Below are 20,285 nucleotides of genomic sequence, written 5' to 3'. Positions count from 1 at the left end.
TAACCACTGTCACATTCACCCTAACATCCCACACTAGTGAGGGCAGCAAGTCAGGGAGGGCATTGACCCCATCGCACCTGTTTTTCCCACAGGTGCATCAGTAGTTTCTCATTTAGACCCTATTTGCCCAGGGCAGTCGAAGTTCTAATGCAGCATTTGACAGCTTCAAGCGTTTTCTATCCCTGGCAGGAAATGTATAGGCAGGGTTCAGAACTTTAGGTGTAAATCCACACTGATGTCCTGAATCCCTGGTTATAGACACCAGTTCCTTTCGCACAGGGGGAGGCCCTCCCTGAGAGTAGCTTAGGGAGCACAGGATCATACTGGGAGGTAAATCAGCAGTTGGAACCGGGAAGACACCCCTGCCTTGGGCACCTACCAAAGTTCCTTGCAGATGAAGAAAGGACACCATCGTTTATAGTAAACATTTAATTGGTTTCATCAGCAATTCCAGCACAAGTTTTCCTGAAAGGGAGGCAGAATCAGTCTACCCAGAGGTTCATGAGATGTGGGGGTCACTGAGGAGGCCCCCAAAGTCACTGATACCATTTCACATACCCAGTGGCCCAAGAGAATGAGTTGGGCTGATCAAATGTGAAGAGGGCGAAAAGGGATGCAGGGTGAGGGAAATACAGGCCCTGGCCCATATCTTTGCTTACAGGAAGTAAGAGGGCTGCACAGAAGGGCTGGAACTACACGTTCAGGTTTCAACCTCATTACCTAGAGGAAAACAGATGAGCCTCTTTCCAATTGTCTTGTACTAGAAAACCCTTCCAAGTGGGCTTCTGTTACCTCTGTTCTATTTTCCCCATTCTGTATTCCAAGTTCTGCAGTTCAAACCCAAGGTCTGAATTCTAAGTTCTACCTTCTGGGTTTTTGTTCCTATTCCATGCTGTTTCCTGTCCCCAGAGCCTTTCTGGGTTAATTAGGTGGACCTCCTGCTGACTTTGCTAACTTTAGGGATTTCCTTTACTTTTTAGTTCTAGGCTTTTCCCCAGCAGGAAGGACTTGGTTCAGACTGTCCAGTAAGTGGGTGGTCCGTGGAGACCAGGGAATTCCCAAGAGCCTGGTCTGGTTTGACCTCTTCCCTTCCCACCCCACCTCTAACCACTAGACACACTACCTTTTGTACAACTAAAGCTAAACTGAGGTTTTCCATGGTGATAGTTGGGACTGGTGGCCTTGAGATGAGGCATCTTAGGGGTAATGTGAGAAGACATAAAAGGTTGCTGTTCTTCATTCAGAGAAATTAAAAACTGCTTCCAGGACAGGGGAAGGAATGGGCAGGGCAGGCAGAGTTGCAAGTCCTCAAAACTCTGTCATCCTTCAGCTCCCCATTGTCTGAGCTGAGCACTAGCCCCCAGAGTCCTCCCAGATCTGAGAGAAAACTAGGACAGCAGGACTGGGAGCTCCTGTCTGTGGCTGCCCTGAGGGAGAAGAGTAATGAGGTGGAGGCAGCCCAGCATCACTGGAGAGGTGAGATCTTCAAAGGGATCATGATCCGAGATTCCATGTGTCGCACCAGGGGGACTGTGGAGAGAGGCAGAGGTCAAAGAGGTGAATTAGGCAAGCTAACCCCGGAAACTGGCTTTTGAAGGGGGGGAATGCCTGGGATGCTTAGATAGGAAATGCCTCCACTGTCCTTCTGGAATGGCCCATGGAGAACAACAGGTCTTACAACTTGTGGGAGAAGAGGGACTTAGGTGGTGATGAAATGCAACATTTAAAATTTTTTCATAATTATATATTTATTTTCCTGAGTTTGTGGAGAAAAATAAATAAATACATAACTTTTATAGCAAAAAGTCATTTCACAGAGTCCTGGCCAGTGTGGCTCAGTTGGTTGGGCAATGCCCATGCACCAAAAGGTTGCCAGTTTGATTCCCAATCAGGGCACATGCCTGTGTTGTGGACTGAGTGCAGGAGGCAGCTGATTAATGTACCATTCTCACATTGATGTTTTCTCTTTCCCTCTCCCTCTAAAATTCAATAAAAAAAATCTTAAAAAAAAAAAAAAGTCATTTCACAGATACTATTGCTTAGGACAGTGCTAGGTAAAGAACAAAGTAGGGGGATTTAAAGAAAAATAGGACAAAAGCTGTGAGGGGATCCTCAAGTGGCTGAGGTTTGAAAAACAGACTTAGTTCAACTGTCTCATTTTACAGATGGGGAGGCTGCAACCCAGAGCAGATCAACCCAAAGTCACTCAGGAGGTCAGACTCCTGCTCAAAGGTATTTGTTTGCTATTGTTTGCTGTGCAAACAAGTTACCTACAGTTCTTGTGCAGATTCTGATTCAGTGGGTGGGGGAGGGGGTTGAGGTTCAGCATTTCTAAAGGTTCCAGGGGATGCTGATACCACAGTTATTTGGGACCAGGCACCTGTTAACACCTTCAGGAGATGCATTCTCCCCACACCAGTTAGTTTAAGTGTGGAAGCCCAATTGTAAGCTTCTCAAGGGCAGGGATAGGCTCCTCTTCATTCTGGGACCCCCAACCACCTGCCCACCACAGTCCCTGGCACACAGCGAGGGCTTAATCAACACCTACTGATTCCAGGCAGTTCTAGGAGGCCCAGCAAAGTGACAAATAACTTGCTGGAAAATATTTGCTGGGTGCGTCCTCTGTGCCAGAATCTGGGTGGAGCACTTTTCATAAATTAGCTCCTGGAATCCTCCCTCCAGCCCTTCAAGGCAGGCACTATCACCATCGCCATTTTAGAGATGAAGAAACAGCCTCAGTGAGTTGGAGAACCATGCCAGAGGTCACAGGGCACACTGAACTACTCCATTTCTCTGAGGCAGGGACCTCTTGGTTGTTATATCATTCCTTAGAGCACTCACTTAGGACTGCCTGGATCACGTGCAGGGTGCCACCAGGATAGAAACCCAATAATTCATTGTCTTAAATGCAAGTTCCCCATCACTGGAGGTAGTCAAGTGAGACTAGATTCCATCCTCAGGGCTCCTAGCAGATGACCACCAAGGGCCCCACTCACCTTCCCCCAACCCCCCAAGAGGTACTCACCTGTGTAGTAGACATTTTCGTCCCAACCCCTCTTCCTCCAAGCAGCATTTCTAGTCTCTTCCCGAGACTGAAGGTCTTTATAGGCTGTGGGAAAGGTATTGCCTCATGTGTTGGGCACAGAGGATCCTACCCTGTACCCAGCACCCAGCAGTGGGCCCTCCTCCCACTGCTCCAAACCCTGCCCTGCTGTTTTCCTCCCCAATGCCTCTGACTGTCAGTAAACACTCTGTTTTGACAATCTCATCCAATCAGTACACTTATTGACAACTCCCAAATTTATATACCCAGCCTAAAACTTTCCCTCAGCTCCCAGACTCGTTTGTCCGGTGCCCACTTAATATCTCCACTTGGATGTGTCAGCATCTCAAGTATAACTCTTTTGAGGGCCAAAATTAAACTCCTGAACTCTCCAATCTGCTCCTCCTAGCGTCTCATTGACACACAGCTGCTGAAGCATGAGTCTGGGAATTCTGGAGTCCTCTTCTTGCTCCACAGAGACAGCTCATCCACAAGTCTCACTGGTTCCACTTCCAGACTAATTAGTCTGGCCACCACGTTGGCCAGGCCACCACCTCTCCTGCCTGAACTAGTATAACCATCTCCTGACGCCCCACTTCCTCTCTTGCTCCCCTATAGAGTGCTATCAGCATAGCACACGGCAGCCAAAGGAATCATATTAGAACACACATCAGGTCACGTCACGCAGGAGCCTCCCATCGCATTTTGAATAAATCCCAACCCACCCCCATGGCCCGCAAGGCCCAGCCTGACTTCCTCACACGCTTCCCCACTCTCTCTACACCAGCTTCCTTTGCACTCCTCCAAATCCTGAAGGCCTTTCCCCAGCACAGGGCGTATGCACGTGTTGCTCCCGCTACTTGGAATGCCCTTCCCTCACAATTCACAGCTGGCTCCTTTCCATCCTTCAGCTGGGCTTACATTTTTACCACCTCAGAGAGGCCTTCTTTGTCTCTTCTAGCCACTGCAGGTTTCCATGCTTTCCTTCATTTCTCCCTGTCACTATTATTTGTAAGAATCTGAAATTATCTGTTCATTTCTGTCTAAAGTGGTATCTCCCTCTGCTAGAATGTAAGTGCCACAGGGTACTAATGTATTTGCATTGTCTACACAAATGACAACGGAGTAACAATGGAGAAAGGGGACTAGCAGAAGGCTCCTGGAGGGTCCCCAGCTTACCCCAGAGATGGTGCACAACGTAGAGCTCTCCTATCTGTGAGAAGAAGCCGCCTACTGCCTCCTGGTTCTCTTGTCGGTACTTGATGGCCCGAGCCCTGGGACAGCAGAAGAGTGTGGGGGAGAGGCCTGAGGTAGGGCCCCCAGCTCTCAGAGATGGTCAGGGAATGGGGTGACAGAGTACAGCTGCTGGCTGGGTGTTCTTCGAGGGGATCCTCTAGAATCCCCTGGGATTGGATCCCTCTGGGTTGGATCCTTCTACTGGATCCATGAGGCGCAGAGGTTGCAGGGTTCCCTGCCATATGGCCCTGAGAAAGGTGGTACCCTGGGGCCATATAGCAGGGCAGGTGGGCAGGTTCTCCCCAGCCCGAGCCCCTGGCATGCCACTTACCAGTTGTTCCCCCACTCAATCATGGTTCCTGGCTGAAAGAGAACCAGAAGAGAATTGAATGAGCCCTCCCCTTAGATTCCCAGCATCACAGCTGGGTGAAAATGGGAAACTGTCAGGTCTCCCCAGCTTTAGGAGTCGCTTGGCCTCATTCAGGGGCCCTGACTCGCATCTGGATGTGCATGTGCGCCCAGAAGCACACACACCTCTGTCCTGAGCCCAGAGGGAGGGAAAGACCAGAAACCCCAGTTTAGGTCCAGGGGCACAGGGCCCACCCACCTTGGGGCACCTGTGCAGCTATATTATAGCAGGGAAAGTGGGAGCAGACAAGGATCTGGTGGAAGTCACCTTGAGCTTGTATGTCCTCAGCTCATAGATGTTGGGTCCTGCTCTGGGCTGTGGCTCATTCCAGAAGCTGAACTCGAGAAGCATTTGGTTTCTCCTGGACAGCAACATCTGGCTCCGCTCCTTTCGGAACTCCAGGTACTCCTGTGGACATGGAGGTCAGGGCATGACAGCCAGGAAGCAGTACCTCCCACCATGCAGTGTGTCCCACAGGGTGGCAGAGGCAGCCCACAGCACAGGGCTGGGCCAGAACCAATAAGCAGAGAGGTCTGCTGAGTAGTCACCAACATACCTTGTTGTTTTTGAGTTTGTTCATGCAGTCCATGAGGGCTGGGTAGCCGCCTGAGAATCGCCACAGGTGCACTGTTGCAGGGTGAGAAGTTCAGGTAAGGGGGCCCCTGAGACCCTGCCCAGCTTACCCCTAAATTAGCTAAGTGTGTATGCAAGGTGGTCTCCAGCCTGGTTTCTGTAGCACCAGGACCCTCTTGCGTTTCCTTTGCCTTGCTGGGGGGCAGTCAGTGATGAGCAGGGGATGACCCCAGACCTAGGTTTGAACTCCAGCTCTGCCAGGTGGCTTTTGACCCCTCTAGGCTTCAATGTCTTCATCTTGAAAACGACAATAATGCTCCCCCCCAAACTTCCTTAAACAGAAAAAGAATCAGATGTGAATTCGTACCCATGGAGCAGTGGCACACATAAAGCCAGGCCTGTGAGGGATAGGCCGGATGAAAGGAGAGGGTAGATCTGATGGGCTGAGATGGAACATTCCAAGACAGCGAATTAAAATAAACCAAGAAACAGAAAAACATGTGTGGTATGTTTAGGGGTGGAGGGACTTCTCCAGAGATGCTGGCCTATGCACCATCTCTTGATAGAGATCCAAGAGATTGTGACAGGAGATGCCCCTGAGGCAGAGAACTGAGGCCTGGGGACTGCAGACACAAAGGAGGCTTGCTTTTCACTGAAAGCTCTTGTCCTATTTGAAATTTTTATCATAGCTTCTATACTGGGTCAAATATTTCCCCTATCCCTAAGTTCATGCCTGCCCAGAACCTCAGAATGTGACTTTATTTGGAAATACAGGGTCTTTGTAGGTGTAATTAAACTAATATTAGGTCATATTGGGTTGGCCTAAATTCAATGACTAGTGTTCTTATGAGAGGAAAATTTGGACACAAACAGAGAAAGGATACCAAGTGAAGAGAGAGACACAGGGAGAACGCTATGTGCCTAAGGAGGCAGAAACTGGAGTGATACATCTACAAGCCAAGGAATGCCAAGCATTTCCAGTAACCACCAGAAGCTGGAAAAGGCGAGGAAAGATGTTCCCCCTAGAGCCTTTGGAAGGAGCATGGCACTGCCTACACCTTGATTTCAAACTTCTGGGCTCCAGAACTTGAAAGAATAGCTTTCTGTTGCTTTGAAGAACCTAGTGATTGGAACTTTGTTATGGCAGCTCTAAGAAACAGGTACATTTTGAAATAATAAAGAAACATAGTTACTGCGGATGCAAAGAAAGGAAATAGTCCTATCATCCTTGGGAGAATGGCTGGGACAAGTGAGGGAAACTCCCGAAAGGTCAATTGGGCAGGCCAGAGCTGAGGGCAGCTGGTTGACCGTGTAGTTTAAAGCCCCTTCCCCAGGGGAAATAGCAAAAGTACTGTACGAATGGAAGTCTACCAAAACCAGGAATGCTGACCTGTGGAAGAGGAATTAAGTTTACAGTGGGGGAGGGGGGATCAACAGGAAAAAGTTACAGGCCGGGCATTCTAGGCCCACGAGAAGAAAGCATTTTCTACCAATGAAAGTGGCTCCTCTAGAAGATGGATCTGTGGTTTTTACAAATTCATTAAAATGTAGATTCCTAGGGCCTACTCCTAGGGGATGTCTCAGAGGGCCTGTTCCCCAGCTGATTCTACACAGGAGACAACACTTCAAGATATACAAAATGTGCCCGGCTGGCATGGCTCAGTGGTTGAGTATCAACCTATGATCCAGGAGATAGAAGTTCTATTCCTGGGTTGTGGGCTCAGTCTCCAGTGGGGGGCATGCAGGAGGCAGCGGATCAATGACTCTCTCTCACCACTGATGTTTCTCTCTCTCTCCCTCTCCTTTCCTCTCTCTGAAATCAGTAAAAACATTAAAAAAAAAAAAGATACATAAAATGTAGGACATGCTTTAAAAATTCAGGATCCCATTCCCCAAAGTTCACTTCCCAACTAGCAAACACTTAGGAGAATCCAAGGGGTGCTGCCAGAGCTGATTAAGTTGTACCTAAAATGGGAAAACTGTAGGAGCTGGAACTGAAGACAGTTTGCTTTACTCTTATCTACTTTTTGACATATTGATGACTGTTACTGAAATAGAATAAATGATTAAGAGAGTCTACCTGCACATCACAGATTTTTTTAAAGACACAGTGATCAGGGCTATGAAAGGATGAGACAGGTTGGCTTAAGTGGTAGTGAGCTCCCCATTGCTGGGAGTGTTCAAGGGAAACTTAGAGAACTGTCTACCAGGGCAGCTCCAGAGGCGCTCCTTGTGCTGTGTAGTCTAAATCAGCACTGTACCTTAAACATCTAAATAAATGAGATACATTTATCATCAAAAAACAAATAAAAATCAGCGCTGTACAAAAGGACTTCCTACTATGATGCAAATGTTCTATAGCTGTGCTGCACAACATAGTAGCCACGAGTCACATTTGTCTATCAGTGGGCACTTGAAACGTCGTCGCTGGTGTGACTGAGGAACTGAATTTTTCTTTTCATTTCATTTTACCTAATTTAAACTTAAATAGCTACACATGGTTAGTGGCCACCTTCCTGGACAGCGCAGATATAAATGCCAAGGCCGCTTTCAGTGGCTGAGGAGCTGTGAGTCAGCCAAATCCATGTGTGGCTCCTACGCTGGTGCCAACTGAGGTAGGTAAGTTGGGGTGGGATGGAGCATGCTGGGGGGTAAGGAACAAGCTCAGACAAGAGCCCGTTTATTCCACAAATACGTGCTGCACACTGGGGATTCAGTGGTGAAGAGAGACAGGCAGGGGCTCCTCCCTCCCAGGACTCACCACCTACCTGGGGAGACAGACAAGTATACTACAGGGTGCATGATCAGGACTGTGAAGAGGCAAGTCCTGGGGGATGGGGAGCCAGGGGAGATGTCTGACCCAGCTTGGGTGGAAGGAATCAGGGAGGCCTCTAGGAGGAGGTGGTATCTATGCCAAAATAAAAGATGAGTAGAGGAGTGAGCCAGGGAAAGTGGGCAAGGGAGAAAGACTGCTGTGGGCAGAGGACACACCAAGAACAACAGTGTGGAACTAGAGGGTGAAACTGTCACGGGCAGGATAGTGCAGTAAGCAAGGATATGGAGAGACGAGGCCAGAGGCTGGGCAGGAAAGGACTCGCAGAGCTGCACGGACCACCCCAAGGGAAGAAGGGAGCCACTACAGGTGTTTGAGAAGGAGAGTGAGCCAATGAGGACTGCATTTAGAAAGACCCCTCTGGGTGCTGCTGTGGAGAGGAAGTGGAGGGCAGCCAGGTGTAGGAAGTGCCGGGGGACTGGGGTCAGCGGCACTGGCGCTGGAGAGGTGGGCACCTCACCTGCCTGGTCCTGCTCCCCATACCATGTATTCCAGTTGCCCACAAGCGAGCAGGGGTAGTCTTCATCCAGATGCAGCTTGGGCAGCACAGCTTCCCTGTGAGAGGGGCACAGAGATGGAAGAGGGCTCACATCAGCCACCAGGGCCCTGAGGGCTTGCCGTCAGTCTCCCCATCTCTAAGATGCAGATGCTGGACAAGACATCCTTAGGACTTCCGGCTCTGAAATGTACATCCCTGGATTTCTATAAGCGAAACGGGGCTGGATACAGTCCCCACCCAAACAGGCACTAGAACAGGTGGATGGGGGAAGATGCTCACGTCAGGCTGTTGTAGGCATCCAGACACTCAGGCTTCACATTGTGAACTGCAACAGAGGACAGAGAGTGGGAGGTGAAGCAGGGGGTGTCTGTGTGTGTCCGAGGTTGGGGGAGCCCAACAGGGCCAGAGCCCCCAGAACAGCTCAATATCCCAGCCCCTCTCATCTCCCAGCTGAAGCCTTGTAGGCCCTGGGAGGGCGGGCTGGTGGGTGCAGCAGCCACTCACACTGGATTTTGTAGAGGTTGCTGGTCTCCTTCTTGGACAGTAAGGTGGAGTGAGCATCCTTCCGGGGATCCACCTTATGCACAAAGAGTGAGCGGAACCAGCTGCCTTCATTGTCCTTGGAATAGAAGCTGTGGGACAAAGTAATTCAGGACATGCAGGGATATGGGGAGCCTCAGCCCTTCCACATTCTCAGATGCCCTGCTACCCTAAGCTGGTGACCCACATTTCTGGGAACAGGGCCACAAATCCCATGGCAGCTCCAGAATGTAACATGTCATTGGAGCCAGCTAGCAGACCTGGTCCGCTGTACAGAGATACTATGAAGAACCAGGCGAGTTTCAACAAAGCCACTGGCAGACTGGATGCTTCCCCTGGAAGGGGTGGAGGCAGGGAGAAGATCAGCTCCTCCAATTTGTCAACCAAGACCTTTGCTCCAGAACTGGACTCCAAGTAATTTATTAACACCAGTACTGACTAAGATAAACAGCCAAGTGGCCAGCTCTGGAGAAAGAGCCTGGGGGCTGGAGTGCTGGGGAGAGGAAGGGAGGTCCAGGAGCTCTCATGGGCTCCCATGTCTTCCCATCACTCTAATCTTTCCTGCCTACAGGCTTCAGTTTCCCCATGTGTCAAAGGAGCAGGGTGGAGCAGCATATCTCGAAAGATCTTTTCTACAGGTAAAACACAAGAAGGGACCTGTCCAAGATCCTAGGGCAGAGTCTGAACTAGAATCCAGCATTCTCAGGCTCACATTTCCAAGTTCATTTTCTCATTGAAATCACAACAGTCTCCTACCCTTGAACTCCCCTTGAGCTCTCTCACCTTTCTGATTCCGTAGCTTCTTCTAACACATACCTTTTTTTGTTTGTTTGTTTATTTTGTGCCTTGTTTACTGTCTCCCTGCTAGAAGCAGCCTGTGTAGCCCTGCTGTCTTCTCAGTGCCTGGAACAGTGCTGGGAGCATGGCGCATGCTCAGTCCGTGTTTGGGGAATGAAAGGAGTGGTGGGGGAGCTCAGACAGAGCTGCAGGAAAATGGTGAAAGGTGGAAGACAAGGAAGGAAAAAGGGTGGACCTTCGCTCAGAGCATGGACACAGGGCTCAGGCGCCCTTTCTAGCCCCGCCACCAGCAGCGGAATTAGTGCTTTAAGAGCACAGATTCTGGACAAACTTGGGTTCTGATCCCAGCTCAGCTTCATCTCTCTGAGCCTCATATTCCTCATCTGTAAAATAGAGGCAAGAGGATGGGGCTTTTAGAGAAAGGGCTTTACATGGCAGTGGCAGCTAGTATCACGATTCCTACCTAAATTCCTAACTGATCTCTGAGCTCCCCCTTTCCCCACTTTTCTGGGCCCGTACATCAATTTTTGTAAAGGACCGCTTTTCCTCCCATGCTGTTCCTCCGCTCAAGTCTTCTATGGCTCCCCATTGCCTACAAAACAAAGGCTGGATGTCTCCACTTGGGATTCTAGCTCTCATCTACTTTGCCAAGCTTTCCAGAGTCAATTCCCATTTAAATTTGATAACCACAGAGCCAGGATTCCCCAGCCCAGTGGTTCTCAAACCCACAGTATTAGCATCACCTGAGAAATTCCCAGGCCCCACCCCAGACTACTGCAACAGACTCTCAGGGAATGGGCCTAGCAATCTGGGTTTTAACAAACCCACCGGGGGATTCTGATGCACCCTCAAGTTTGAGAATCACTGCTCTAGGGCAATCCCAATTTATTATTTTTTTCATGCAATCTCAGTAAACCATCCCAGAAATGCCAAAGATTCTGTTATCAAAACTCTATTAAGAATGCCTCTTAGGCCTAGGAAAACACAATACAGCTTTGCCCAATCTGTGGGAAGGATCTGCCCCCAGCTGTACCAGTTCAGCCCCTTCCACAAAAACACCTCTTGTATTTCCCCCTTGGCCTATTCATCATTTTCATATGAATATGTCTTGACTCTCCAAACACATTGGAAGCCACTAGCCAATGTCTTTTCATCCCCCAGGACACCTAGCACAGTGCTTTTGGCATGAGAATTGCTCAATATTTGTCCCAGATGAGAACTTTTCAGTAGATGACACATTTGCACTCTTAATAGGTAACAACAATAGGCTGATGCCTCCCCCCATGAAATTGTTCCAGAATGTTTTATTTATTTGCTAGGAAGCCAGGGTCTTTGCACATTCCGAAACACTCTTGTTTTAAGTTGGCTGGCTTTAGAAAGGGCCACATTTCTGCTTACTGTTCCAGAAGCGTATCTTCAGGAGACACATTAGAAGAATTAGAACTAAAGTTCTGTTAACAAGATTACCGGTGCAGTAATGATGATAACTGCTGTTTATTGAGCACTTACTATTTGCTAATCCTCACAACATGTTTTTGATAAAAAGGAAGAAGTTCAGAGATGCTCCATGCCTCACTCAAGGACCCTTAATCAATGACCAAGAGGATTCCAGTCCCAGTCCATCTAATTTCAAAGCCTACAAGGTCACCCCACCAAGAAAAGCTGAAGTTAGATTTGCGAGTATCAGGCAAACTCCAGGCTCTTCCCATATCAGCTTTCTCCCCAAATACTGGGCAGTCAGATGGGGGCACATGCTGACTCCTCTTTCCCAGCTGCCCCAAAGCCCCACTGCACAGCGCTCTAACATCTCACAGCACATGGCAAGATCTAAGGAAACTGCGGCTTCACACCTGGGCGGTGGGGCAGGAAGCACCCCTGCCTCCTTTGCACAGGGGGACAGGTGTCCTCACTCCTTACCAAGTGTTCTTGAGCATACACTGTCCTGAACTCTGTGTCAGGGGGTTGGGGAAACAGAAAAATGAGGTGACAGTCTAGTAAGGGAGACAGGCAAGCGTGTAGGGGGCGGTGAGTGCAGAGATGGGGCAAGCACAGGGCGCTGGAGACGGAGGAGGGAGGGGCCGGCCAGGGCCAATCAGGGAGGCTGAGCCCTGCCTCGGCCCCGAGCAGCACCCAAACAAAAGCCCCGGCTGAGGGCATGGTCCAGCCAGCCTCCCTCTCCCAGGAGGCCACCAGTTGTGGTGCAAAGAGCACTGGGTGTCAGGAGACCAGGATCCAGACCCAGCTCTGCCACTGAGCGGCAGGGGGAGTGACCTTGGGCAATCCCCATCCATTCTCAGGCCTCCTGTGCCCCACCTGTCCTGCTCTGGGTTGGGGAGCAAAGGGGCTGTGCAGCCGTGGCTCTGGGGGATCCTCCACTGCTCTGCTTATGCCTTCCCCCGAGAACTTCCAGAGGGGGAAGCTGCCTCTCCTAGAGGTCCCGGGTGGATGCGGTGATCTCACAATCACCGCAAAGGCCTGGGGAAGAGGCCGCTCCTGCCCTCTCCTGCTCCAGGGCCCAGGGCCTGCCCCTCCCACTCACCCCATCTTTCATTCCCAGAGTCAGGCAGCCACTAAGGCGAAGACCCAGCGCATACTAACTCCCCCATTCTTGCCCAGGGCTCTGCTCCAGGCCTAGATTTTGCGCCCGCCTCTCACCCCCAGATTCCCATCCCCCATGCCCAGACCCTGGCCCCGCCGCCGCACCCCCGGCGCACGCCGCCCCGGCCCCGCCCGGCTCTCACCGCGCTGCAGATGCAGCCGCAACGTCCGCCTGGCGAGGCCCGGGGCGCCCCCGCAGCAGCCGCGCGGCTGCAGAGATGCTGCACAGCCGCGGAGCCATGTTGGAGAGGAGCGCGCCGGAGGGAGGCCCCGCCCCCGAGCCCGGCGGGGAGGGGCGTGGACAGGCCCCGCCCCTCCGCTGCCCGCCTCCCTCCGCGCGGGGCCACGTGGGCCTTGCCGCCGTGCATCCCCCCCAATTCCACAGGCGCTGGGTGACGGGGAGTCGCGGTGCTTTTCCCCGAGCCCCTGCACGCTGCAACTGGCTTGCTCTGTGGCCTTAAGAACGCCCTTTCCCCACTCTGGGCCTCAGTGTCCATTTCAGTAAAATGGGAGCATTGAACAATGATATTAGGGGTCCTTAACTGGGCATTCAAGGATGAGCATCAGAGTGAGCCCCCTGAAAGAGTGCGTTTTTCTGGGGATGAGGGGAGCCACAGGCAGTTTTATCACATTGTTAAACAAAACCCCTGACAATTTAAGACTGGTGGACAAGGCCCTGGGCCCGCCCGACGCTTTCTCCCCATCATCTCCTTTTCTCTTCCCATCCCCCTTTACCATCCTTGCCTGGGCCTCCTGGGGTCCAGCTCCTTTGTCTGCCTTCTAAACTAATCCCTGCTCAGCCACAATCCCCCAGATCACAGACCTCTGCAGAGGCAGAGAGCCTGCAGACCCCAGGGGCCTAATGGTTTCCAAAGGGACGTGGGAGCATGCATGCACACACCCCAGATGAATGTCCACCGCTGACCCACGGCTCCCTCCTGGTATGCTTCGAGTGGGGGAGTGGAGTGCAGGCTTTAATTTTGTGATTCCTTCAGCAAATATTGAGTCCGCCTGCCTAGTGAATGTGCTAAGCTCTGAGACACCAAAGGTAGGCAAAATAAGCCCCCAGCCTTTTTGGGACTTAAGGCCTGGTGGGGAGACAAAATCAAATCAATGCTGACTTTAAGCCCCTCCAGGGCAGGCAGGCACCTTAGGCCTCTCCTCCCTCACCTCTCCTGCCTGACACATAAAATACTTACTGAATCAGTGAAAAACGTACACAAAAATATTTTTGCCGATTGCAATAGAGGCTGTGAAGTATGGGGAGCTATGAGGACTTATAATGGGGAAGGAGAAAAAAGGGAGGTCCTATATAGACTTTGAGGGTCATTGATGGCTTCTATAAGAAAGTGGGGCTCAAACTATAATTTTTTCCTGTGTTTTCTAAAGTTGCTACAATGAACATGAATTATGTGTGTGATTTATTTAAAAAGGAAACTGTATATCATGTATGATACATCGAAAACCTGAATCAATTGCTATAAACAGGCAGAACCATCAAAATAAATGCAATGAAAACAACAGTGTGGCTGCTGCCTTGTAGCTCAGGCAGAGGGCTGTGAGCCTGAGTCCTGTCCTCTGTGTTAATAAAGAAGAGCACTGATAGGGGTTAGGGACACAGCTGGGCTCCTTGGGGTTACAGAGGGACCAAAAGGGAGTAAGCTCCTTATTCAGTGACTGTGATTGGAGGGTTCCCAGTCACAGCCACTTCAGGAAAAGTCCAGATGGGTCAGCAAATAAGACGTCACTGGTGTCATAAGGTGGCACTGTGCTTTCCTGAGGATCTGAGTGTGGCACGCATGGAGAGCTGGACATGACTGCCTCCCTCACCTCACCTGACTTACGACCTAAGCTTTAAAGTATAAGTAGGGAGAGTATGCTAGGAGCAGGGATCAGGACAAGTGGACCCTTAAGCAGAGGAAGCAATATGTGAAAGGGCCGCCAGGAAGAAATGGATCTGAATTGTTCAGCACAATCCAATATAATTAAAGGGTGGAGATTATGTGGAGGCAGCTTCCCGCTCGGTACAAGGCAAACTTTTCTAACAATGGTGTGGGCGGCCTTGATGACCTGTCACTGGATATTCGAACAGAGGTTGCATAGCAACTCATTAGCCATGTAATATAGGGCATTTGGAAGCCGTAGGAAGCCAGGACCCTTGGACAGGAAGATGCTGGCCCTCCTGGTCTAAACTGAGAGTCCTCACCAAATTCTTGGTGTTTCTGGCTATCTCTACCAGGAAGAAGGAGGGAGGGCTGGTCTAGGCATTTCCAAACAGGGGTTTCCCATCTCCCCCCAGTCAAGCAGGGCAGGAAGATCGAACTAGGTAGCTCCAGGAACATGCTCCCACCCCTGACCCAGAGTGATGGGAAATGGGTGTCCCTCCCCATGCCACATGAACCACAGTGTGGCAGCTCACTTGTAATGCAGCTTCGAAAACTCCACCCCACACCCCAGCTAGGATGGCCAACTCATTCCTAGACAGTTTACCTGACTGTCTCAATGTTATCACTGGAAGTCCCCCATCCCAGGAAACCCTCTGTCCTGGGGAAACTGGAAGGTTTGGTCATCCTAACTGTGAACCTCTCCCTCTTCCTAGGACATATACCCCACTCCATCCCAGAATCTTTTCTTTGCTTAACTAACTCCATATACCCTGCTTGAAAGGGGGCTCTTTGTGGCACTCAGAGATGTGCAATGCCAGTTCACTCAACAGCTGGTCTGAATGGGTTCCTGCCCCACAGACCATGCATTCTGGGCAGCAAACCAGATAGATGTTGGACAACAATTCCACAAATAAGGAATCAGGCCATTTCCAATTACTGTGGAACAAATTACCTCAAATTTTAGCAGCTTGAAACAATAAACATTTATTATCTCACATGGTTCCAAATGGATCAGGAATTCAGGAGTGCTGGTTAGCTGGGCTGGTTCTGGCTCTGGGTGTCCCTCAGTGTAGCAGTCAAGATGTTGACTGGGGCTGTGCAGACTTGACGGGAGCTGTGGGGTCAGCTTCTAAGGTGGGGTGCTCACACACTTGGCAAGTGAGTGCTGGTTATTGGCCAGGGGCCTCATTTCCTTGCCATATGGGCTTCTGCAGGCACTGCTTGAGGGTCTTCACCACATAGCAGTTGGCTTCCCCTAAAGAGTGTTCCAAGAGAGAATAAGGTGGAAACCTCAAGAACTTTTATAACCTGGCCTTGGAAGTCATGCTCTGTCATCTCTGCATATCCCATTGGTTATACATGTTAGCCCTGCTCAGCGGGGGGAGGGGGGGGCTTTACAAGGGTTTGAACACCAACACTTGAGAGTTACAGGGGCCATCCTGGAAGCTGACTACCACAATTAGACTTTGCACTAGGCCCAACGTAATTACTAGGATTGGACTTACCTCTTCAAGCAGTTTTCTATAAGCAGGCCTTCCCTTCCCAGCAAAATTGTTTTCTGTCCTAGGATCTCTCCCTCCCCTTCCTCTCTGAGGTTCCTTCCCATCCACCACTGGGTCTGTGACATCTCTTTCTCCCACACCTGTCCATCCCTCCCCTCTGCAGAGAGCTGACCCATCTCTTCTCCCTCTCTGCCTTCCCAAAGCTGCCATCATGGAATCTGCCTTCATAACTCATTGCCAAGGCCTTTTGCCCAATTTGTGAAATGAAATGAGAGAAGCCAGGGACAAAGACAGATGGGCAGCGCCAGGTGGAGAGGAGCAGGCAGGTTCATAAGTATAAAATATGGACAAACCTGCCATTGTCTATTGTCTAGGACAAATAGATCATCACTGAATGGGCTGCAGAATAGCAAAGAGACAAATTACCCAGCTGTGGCTGTGTCACTGGCTCCTTATTGATGGGCTTTTATGCTCGGGCCCAAATGCTCTCAAAATTGCATTGCCTAGCTCCTATGGGACCCCAAACAGTAGTGACAAGACAGCTCTTCTGTTTCAGTTGGGGCATGAGCCACACTGCCAAGTCCCAGCCTTCCTGTGGTATGCATCATATGCAGATATGAATTATGGGACTTTGACACAGTGCCACATAAAACCATTAACAAAGTGCCACTCCATGTATAAATTGGAAATCATACAAAAGTCAGAAAGAGGAAACATTTTAACTCTAAGTATGGAACAATTTCAAAGCGTTGGGAATGGAATGACTAATAAACTGTGTTTATGCTGCTGCCACAAGGCGGCGCCACTATAGCCAGGAAACAAATGACCACACTGAGTCTTTATGGAGGGAATTACACTGTTAGCATGCTTTGGACTCTAGCAATTGCTTTTTGTGACTATTTCAGCTATCATTTTGTCACTCACTGTCATTATAAACCATTTTAAAAAGATATAACACATTCACACATTCACAAGGTAGTGATGCTAGTGCTGAAAAACACCCCCCCTCCCCTAAATCAGTATCTTTGGAGTGGATATTAGATATGATGAAACACCACGAAGAAGACTGAACCACCTCCATGGCAGGTGGTGCTGTTAATTTGGGAGAGAGCCATACGGTAGAGATAATGCTGCAGAGATATAAAGCAGAATCAAAGCAAAAATATGGAAGATGGTTGTAGATTTATGAGCTGTGCAAACACATTTGATCACCTACTTACATTCATTCCTATGGGGAAAAGAGGCTCTTGGAATACAAAATTTTGAATGATGTGAAGTTTACAGAAGGCATCCTTCCTGAAAAATGTGACTTTTCTGGACCTCCCCTGCTCTCCTGGCATAAATATGGCTCTGAAGCCTGTTCCTGGAAGGGGAGTGTTATGGGTTGAATTGTGTCCTGTGAAATAATAGAAATCATATATTGAGTCTCTGCCTCCAGCTCCTGGCACAGAGCTCCTAAAACCCTTGTAATTCACTAAGTGATAAGAGCACTAGGAGCACTTTTTGTTTAAATATTTGGTTTTTGACCCTGGCTCATGACACAGAGCTCCTAAATCACTTGGAATTTCCTGGGTGATAGGAACATCTCTTGTTCTAATGAGGTGATGCTTGATGGGCTTCTGGATGGGAGCTGGTCACCAGAAGGACAAAGTCATCATTAGAGGTTTGGAACTTTTGGTCCTACCTCTCATCCTCCTGGAAGGGGAGGGTGACTGGAGATTGAATTAATGATTGATCATGACTATACGGTGAAGCCACCATAAAAAGCCCAAAAGTATGGGGTTCTGAGAGCTTCCAGGTTGGTGAATACATCCACATGCTTGGAAAGTGTTGCACCCCAACTCCACAAGGACAGAAGCTCCTGATCCCTGGGTCCTTCCAGACCTTGTCTTATGTATCTCTCCATCTGGCTATTCATCTGTATCCTTGATCATATAGTAAATCCGTAAACCCAAGTGTTTCCCTGAGTTCTGCAAGACATTCTGGCAAATTATTAAATTCAAGGAGGAGGTCATGGGAACCTCAATTTATAGCCAGTCAGTCAGAAGTACAGATGACAACCTGGGCCTGTGACTGGCATCTGAAAGGGTGGCAGTCTTGTGGGATTGAACCTTTAACCTGTGGGGTCTGCACTAACTCTAGTTAGTGTCAGAATTGAATTGAATTATAGGACATTCTGCTGGTCTCGCAGGAAATTGCTTGGTGTGGAAAACCCATGCATTTTGTTTCAGAAGTATTGTGAATGTGAGAGTAAAGGAGCAACACAAGAGCTATTTCCCCATACATGTCCCCTAAAAAAGAAATACTGAAGTCCTAACCTCAGTACCTCAGAATGTGACCTTGTTTGGAAATAGGGTCTTTACAGAGGGAATCAAGTTAAAATGAGGTCATTAGGGTGGGTCCTGATCAAACATGACTGGTGTCCTTTTGAAAAAGGGAAATCTGGACACAAAGATACACAGACATGCACAGAGGGAAGCTGATCTGAAGACACACAGGGAGAACACCATGTGAAGGCTGAAGTGATGCTGCCACAAACCAGTGACCATCTGGGGATACCAGAAGCTGGAAAAGGCAATGAAGGATGCTCCCTGACAGGAGCCCGGCCCTGCTGACACCTTGATCTCAGACTTCTAGCCTACAGAGCTGTGAGACAATTCATTTCCATTGTTCTAAGCCACCCAGTTGGTGGGACTTTGTTATGGCAGCCTTGGAAACTAATACAGAATGTCAGCTCAAGACCCAAAGTATCTACTGCAGTAAAAGAAACAGCAGCAAGTTGCAAATCAGGCACAAGCATGAATTTTAGGCCAGAAAACAGTCATTTCTTAGTGTAGACGAGAAATCTGGGCAGGTGCCCTGACAGGGAATCACACAGGCAACCTTTTGTTGCATGGGGCAACTCCCAGCCAACTGAGCCACATTGGCTAGGGCTAGAGTTTCTTACTTTCTGTCAGCAGTCTTGGCTCTGGGTTAAAGCCCTGATTTGTTGTCCCTGTGGGAAGCCCATGGGAGAATTCAGCCTGGTTCTCCCACCTGCAGGGAAGAACTGAGGCAATGAAAATGAAGACACTCTGACCTGGCTGGTGTGGCTCAATTGGTTGGCATCATCCCAGGCACCAAGGGGGTTTCGGGTTCGATTCCTGACCAGAGCACATGCCTGGGTTGTGGGCTGGATCCCTGGTAGGGGGCGTGCAGGAGGCAGCCGATGATGGATCCCTCTCACATTGATGTTTCTCTCTCCCTCTCCGTTCCTCTCTCTCTAAAAATCAATAAAAAATTCTTAAAAAGAAAACGAAGAAACTCCCACACCTGGACCACTTTTCCTGAACGATCAATTTGGAGCGGAGAATTTGCTAGCACTAGACAGGACATCAAGTTTCCCAGTGGCAGCTTCTCTGGGTGTGCCAGCAAATGATGCCTGGCGCCTGGCTGATGCTTCATGGCCCAGCAGGGGCATGCGGGGAAGAACTAGATTTATGCTATTATTATAGTTTTAGCAACAGTTTCTGCTAAATGCTCCAGAACTATAGTTCATAGTTCTTGGGGCTACAACAGGAGCAATTTGGCAGCCACAAGCGGAGAAGCAGGGCAGTGCAGTGGTAATACTAGCAGGCTCTGTATGCGATAGACCTGGGTTCTAGTCCCAGCTTCCCCTTTTACTATCTGGATGATAGCCAGCTAGTGCTCTGTCATGCTGAGCCTATTTTCTTCTCCGTAGAGAAGAGGTGATGGTTAATATTTATGGAGTGTTTACTGCTCAGTTAAAACAGAGGAAACTCTCTATTCAATCCTTAAAGAGCTATTTAAAAACAGGATTTATTCTTTAAAAACATAAAATTATGCTCCCCCACCTCATACACCCCCCCATCACAACGTCTGATGACATTTTAAAAATAAATAATAATACACGTATATGGTTCAAAAATATAAACCACAGAGTACAAAGTGAGAAATGCTTTCATTTTGACCGTTTTGCGTCTACAAAAACAGCAGTTGCTTAGGATTCAACCTAGTAAGTGCCAGCCACCGTCCTAAATCTTTATATTAATTCGCTTAAGTTCCTCAACAACCTCACGAGGTAGGTGCATTTACTGCCCCCTCCTGTAATAACTACTGTATCTCCGGAGGAGTAGCAGGAGGATCTGGGGGTGAGAGCCGGCAACCTAGGGGCCTCCAGGAGTGTTTTAAAAGTTTGAGAAACAGGGGTCAGCATACGTTATTATTAAGTGCCAAACAGGATTATCCGCCGGGTGTCCGAAACACGATCTCTTGGGGCGTCACACTCGACGTACTTGATCCAAAAGGACCCGGGGAAGCCCGCTCGCCCGCCCCGGGGCAGCTTCTACGTGCCTTCCCGGGAAAGGC

General features: G+C 49.4%; 1 protein-coding gene across 1 annotated transcript; it reads right to left on the bottom strand.

Annotated features, from left to right (window-relative positions):
- Positions 1–414: 414 nt before the first annotated feature.
- On the bottom strand, positions 415–12,809 carry NIPSNAP1 (nipsnap homolog 1). Its single transcript, XM_081123313.1, has 10 exons — positions 12,673–12,809; positions 9,098–9,225; positions 8,873–8,918; positions 8,555–8,649; positions 5,245–5,315; positions 4,956–5,096; positions 4,611–4,642; positions 4,223–4,317; positions 3,026–3,109; positions 415–1,530 (listed from the first exon to the last, which is right to left on the bottom strand). The coding sequence occupies exons 1-10, from the start codon at positions 12,768–12,770 to the stop codon at positions 1,466–1,468; spliced, it is 855 nt and encodes a 284-aa protein (XP_080979439.1). The 5' UTR covers positions 12,771–12,809; the 3' UTR covers positions 415–1,465.
- Positions 12,810–20,285: the final 7,476 nt, after the last annotated feature.

The sequence above is a fragment of the Miniopterus schreibersii genome (assembly GCF_964146895.1).
Source record: "Miniopterus schreibersii genome assembly, chromosome: 20".
Taxonomy (NCBI): domain Eukaryota; kingdom Metazoa; phylum Chordata; class Mammalia; order Chiroptera; family Miniopteridae; genus Miniopterus; species Miniopterus schreibersii.
The sequence above is the reverse complement of the archived record's forward strand: the minus strand, read 5'-3'. Positions and strand labels throughout refer to the sequence as shown.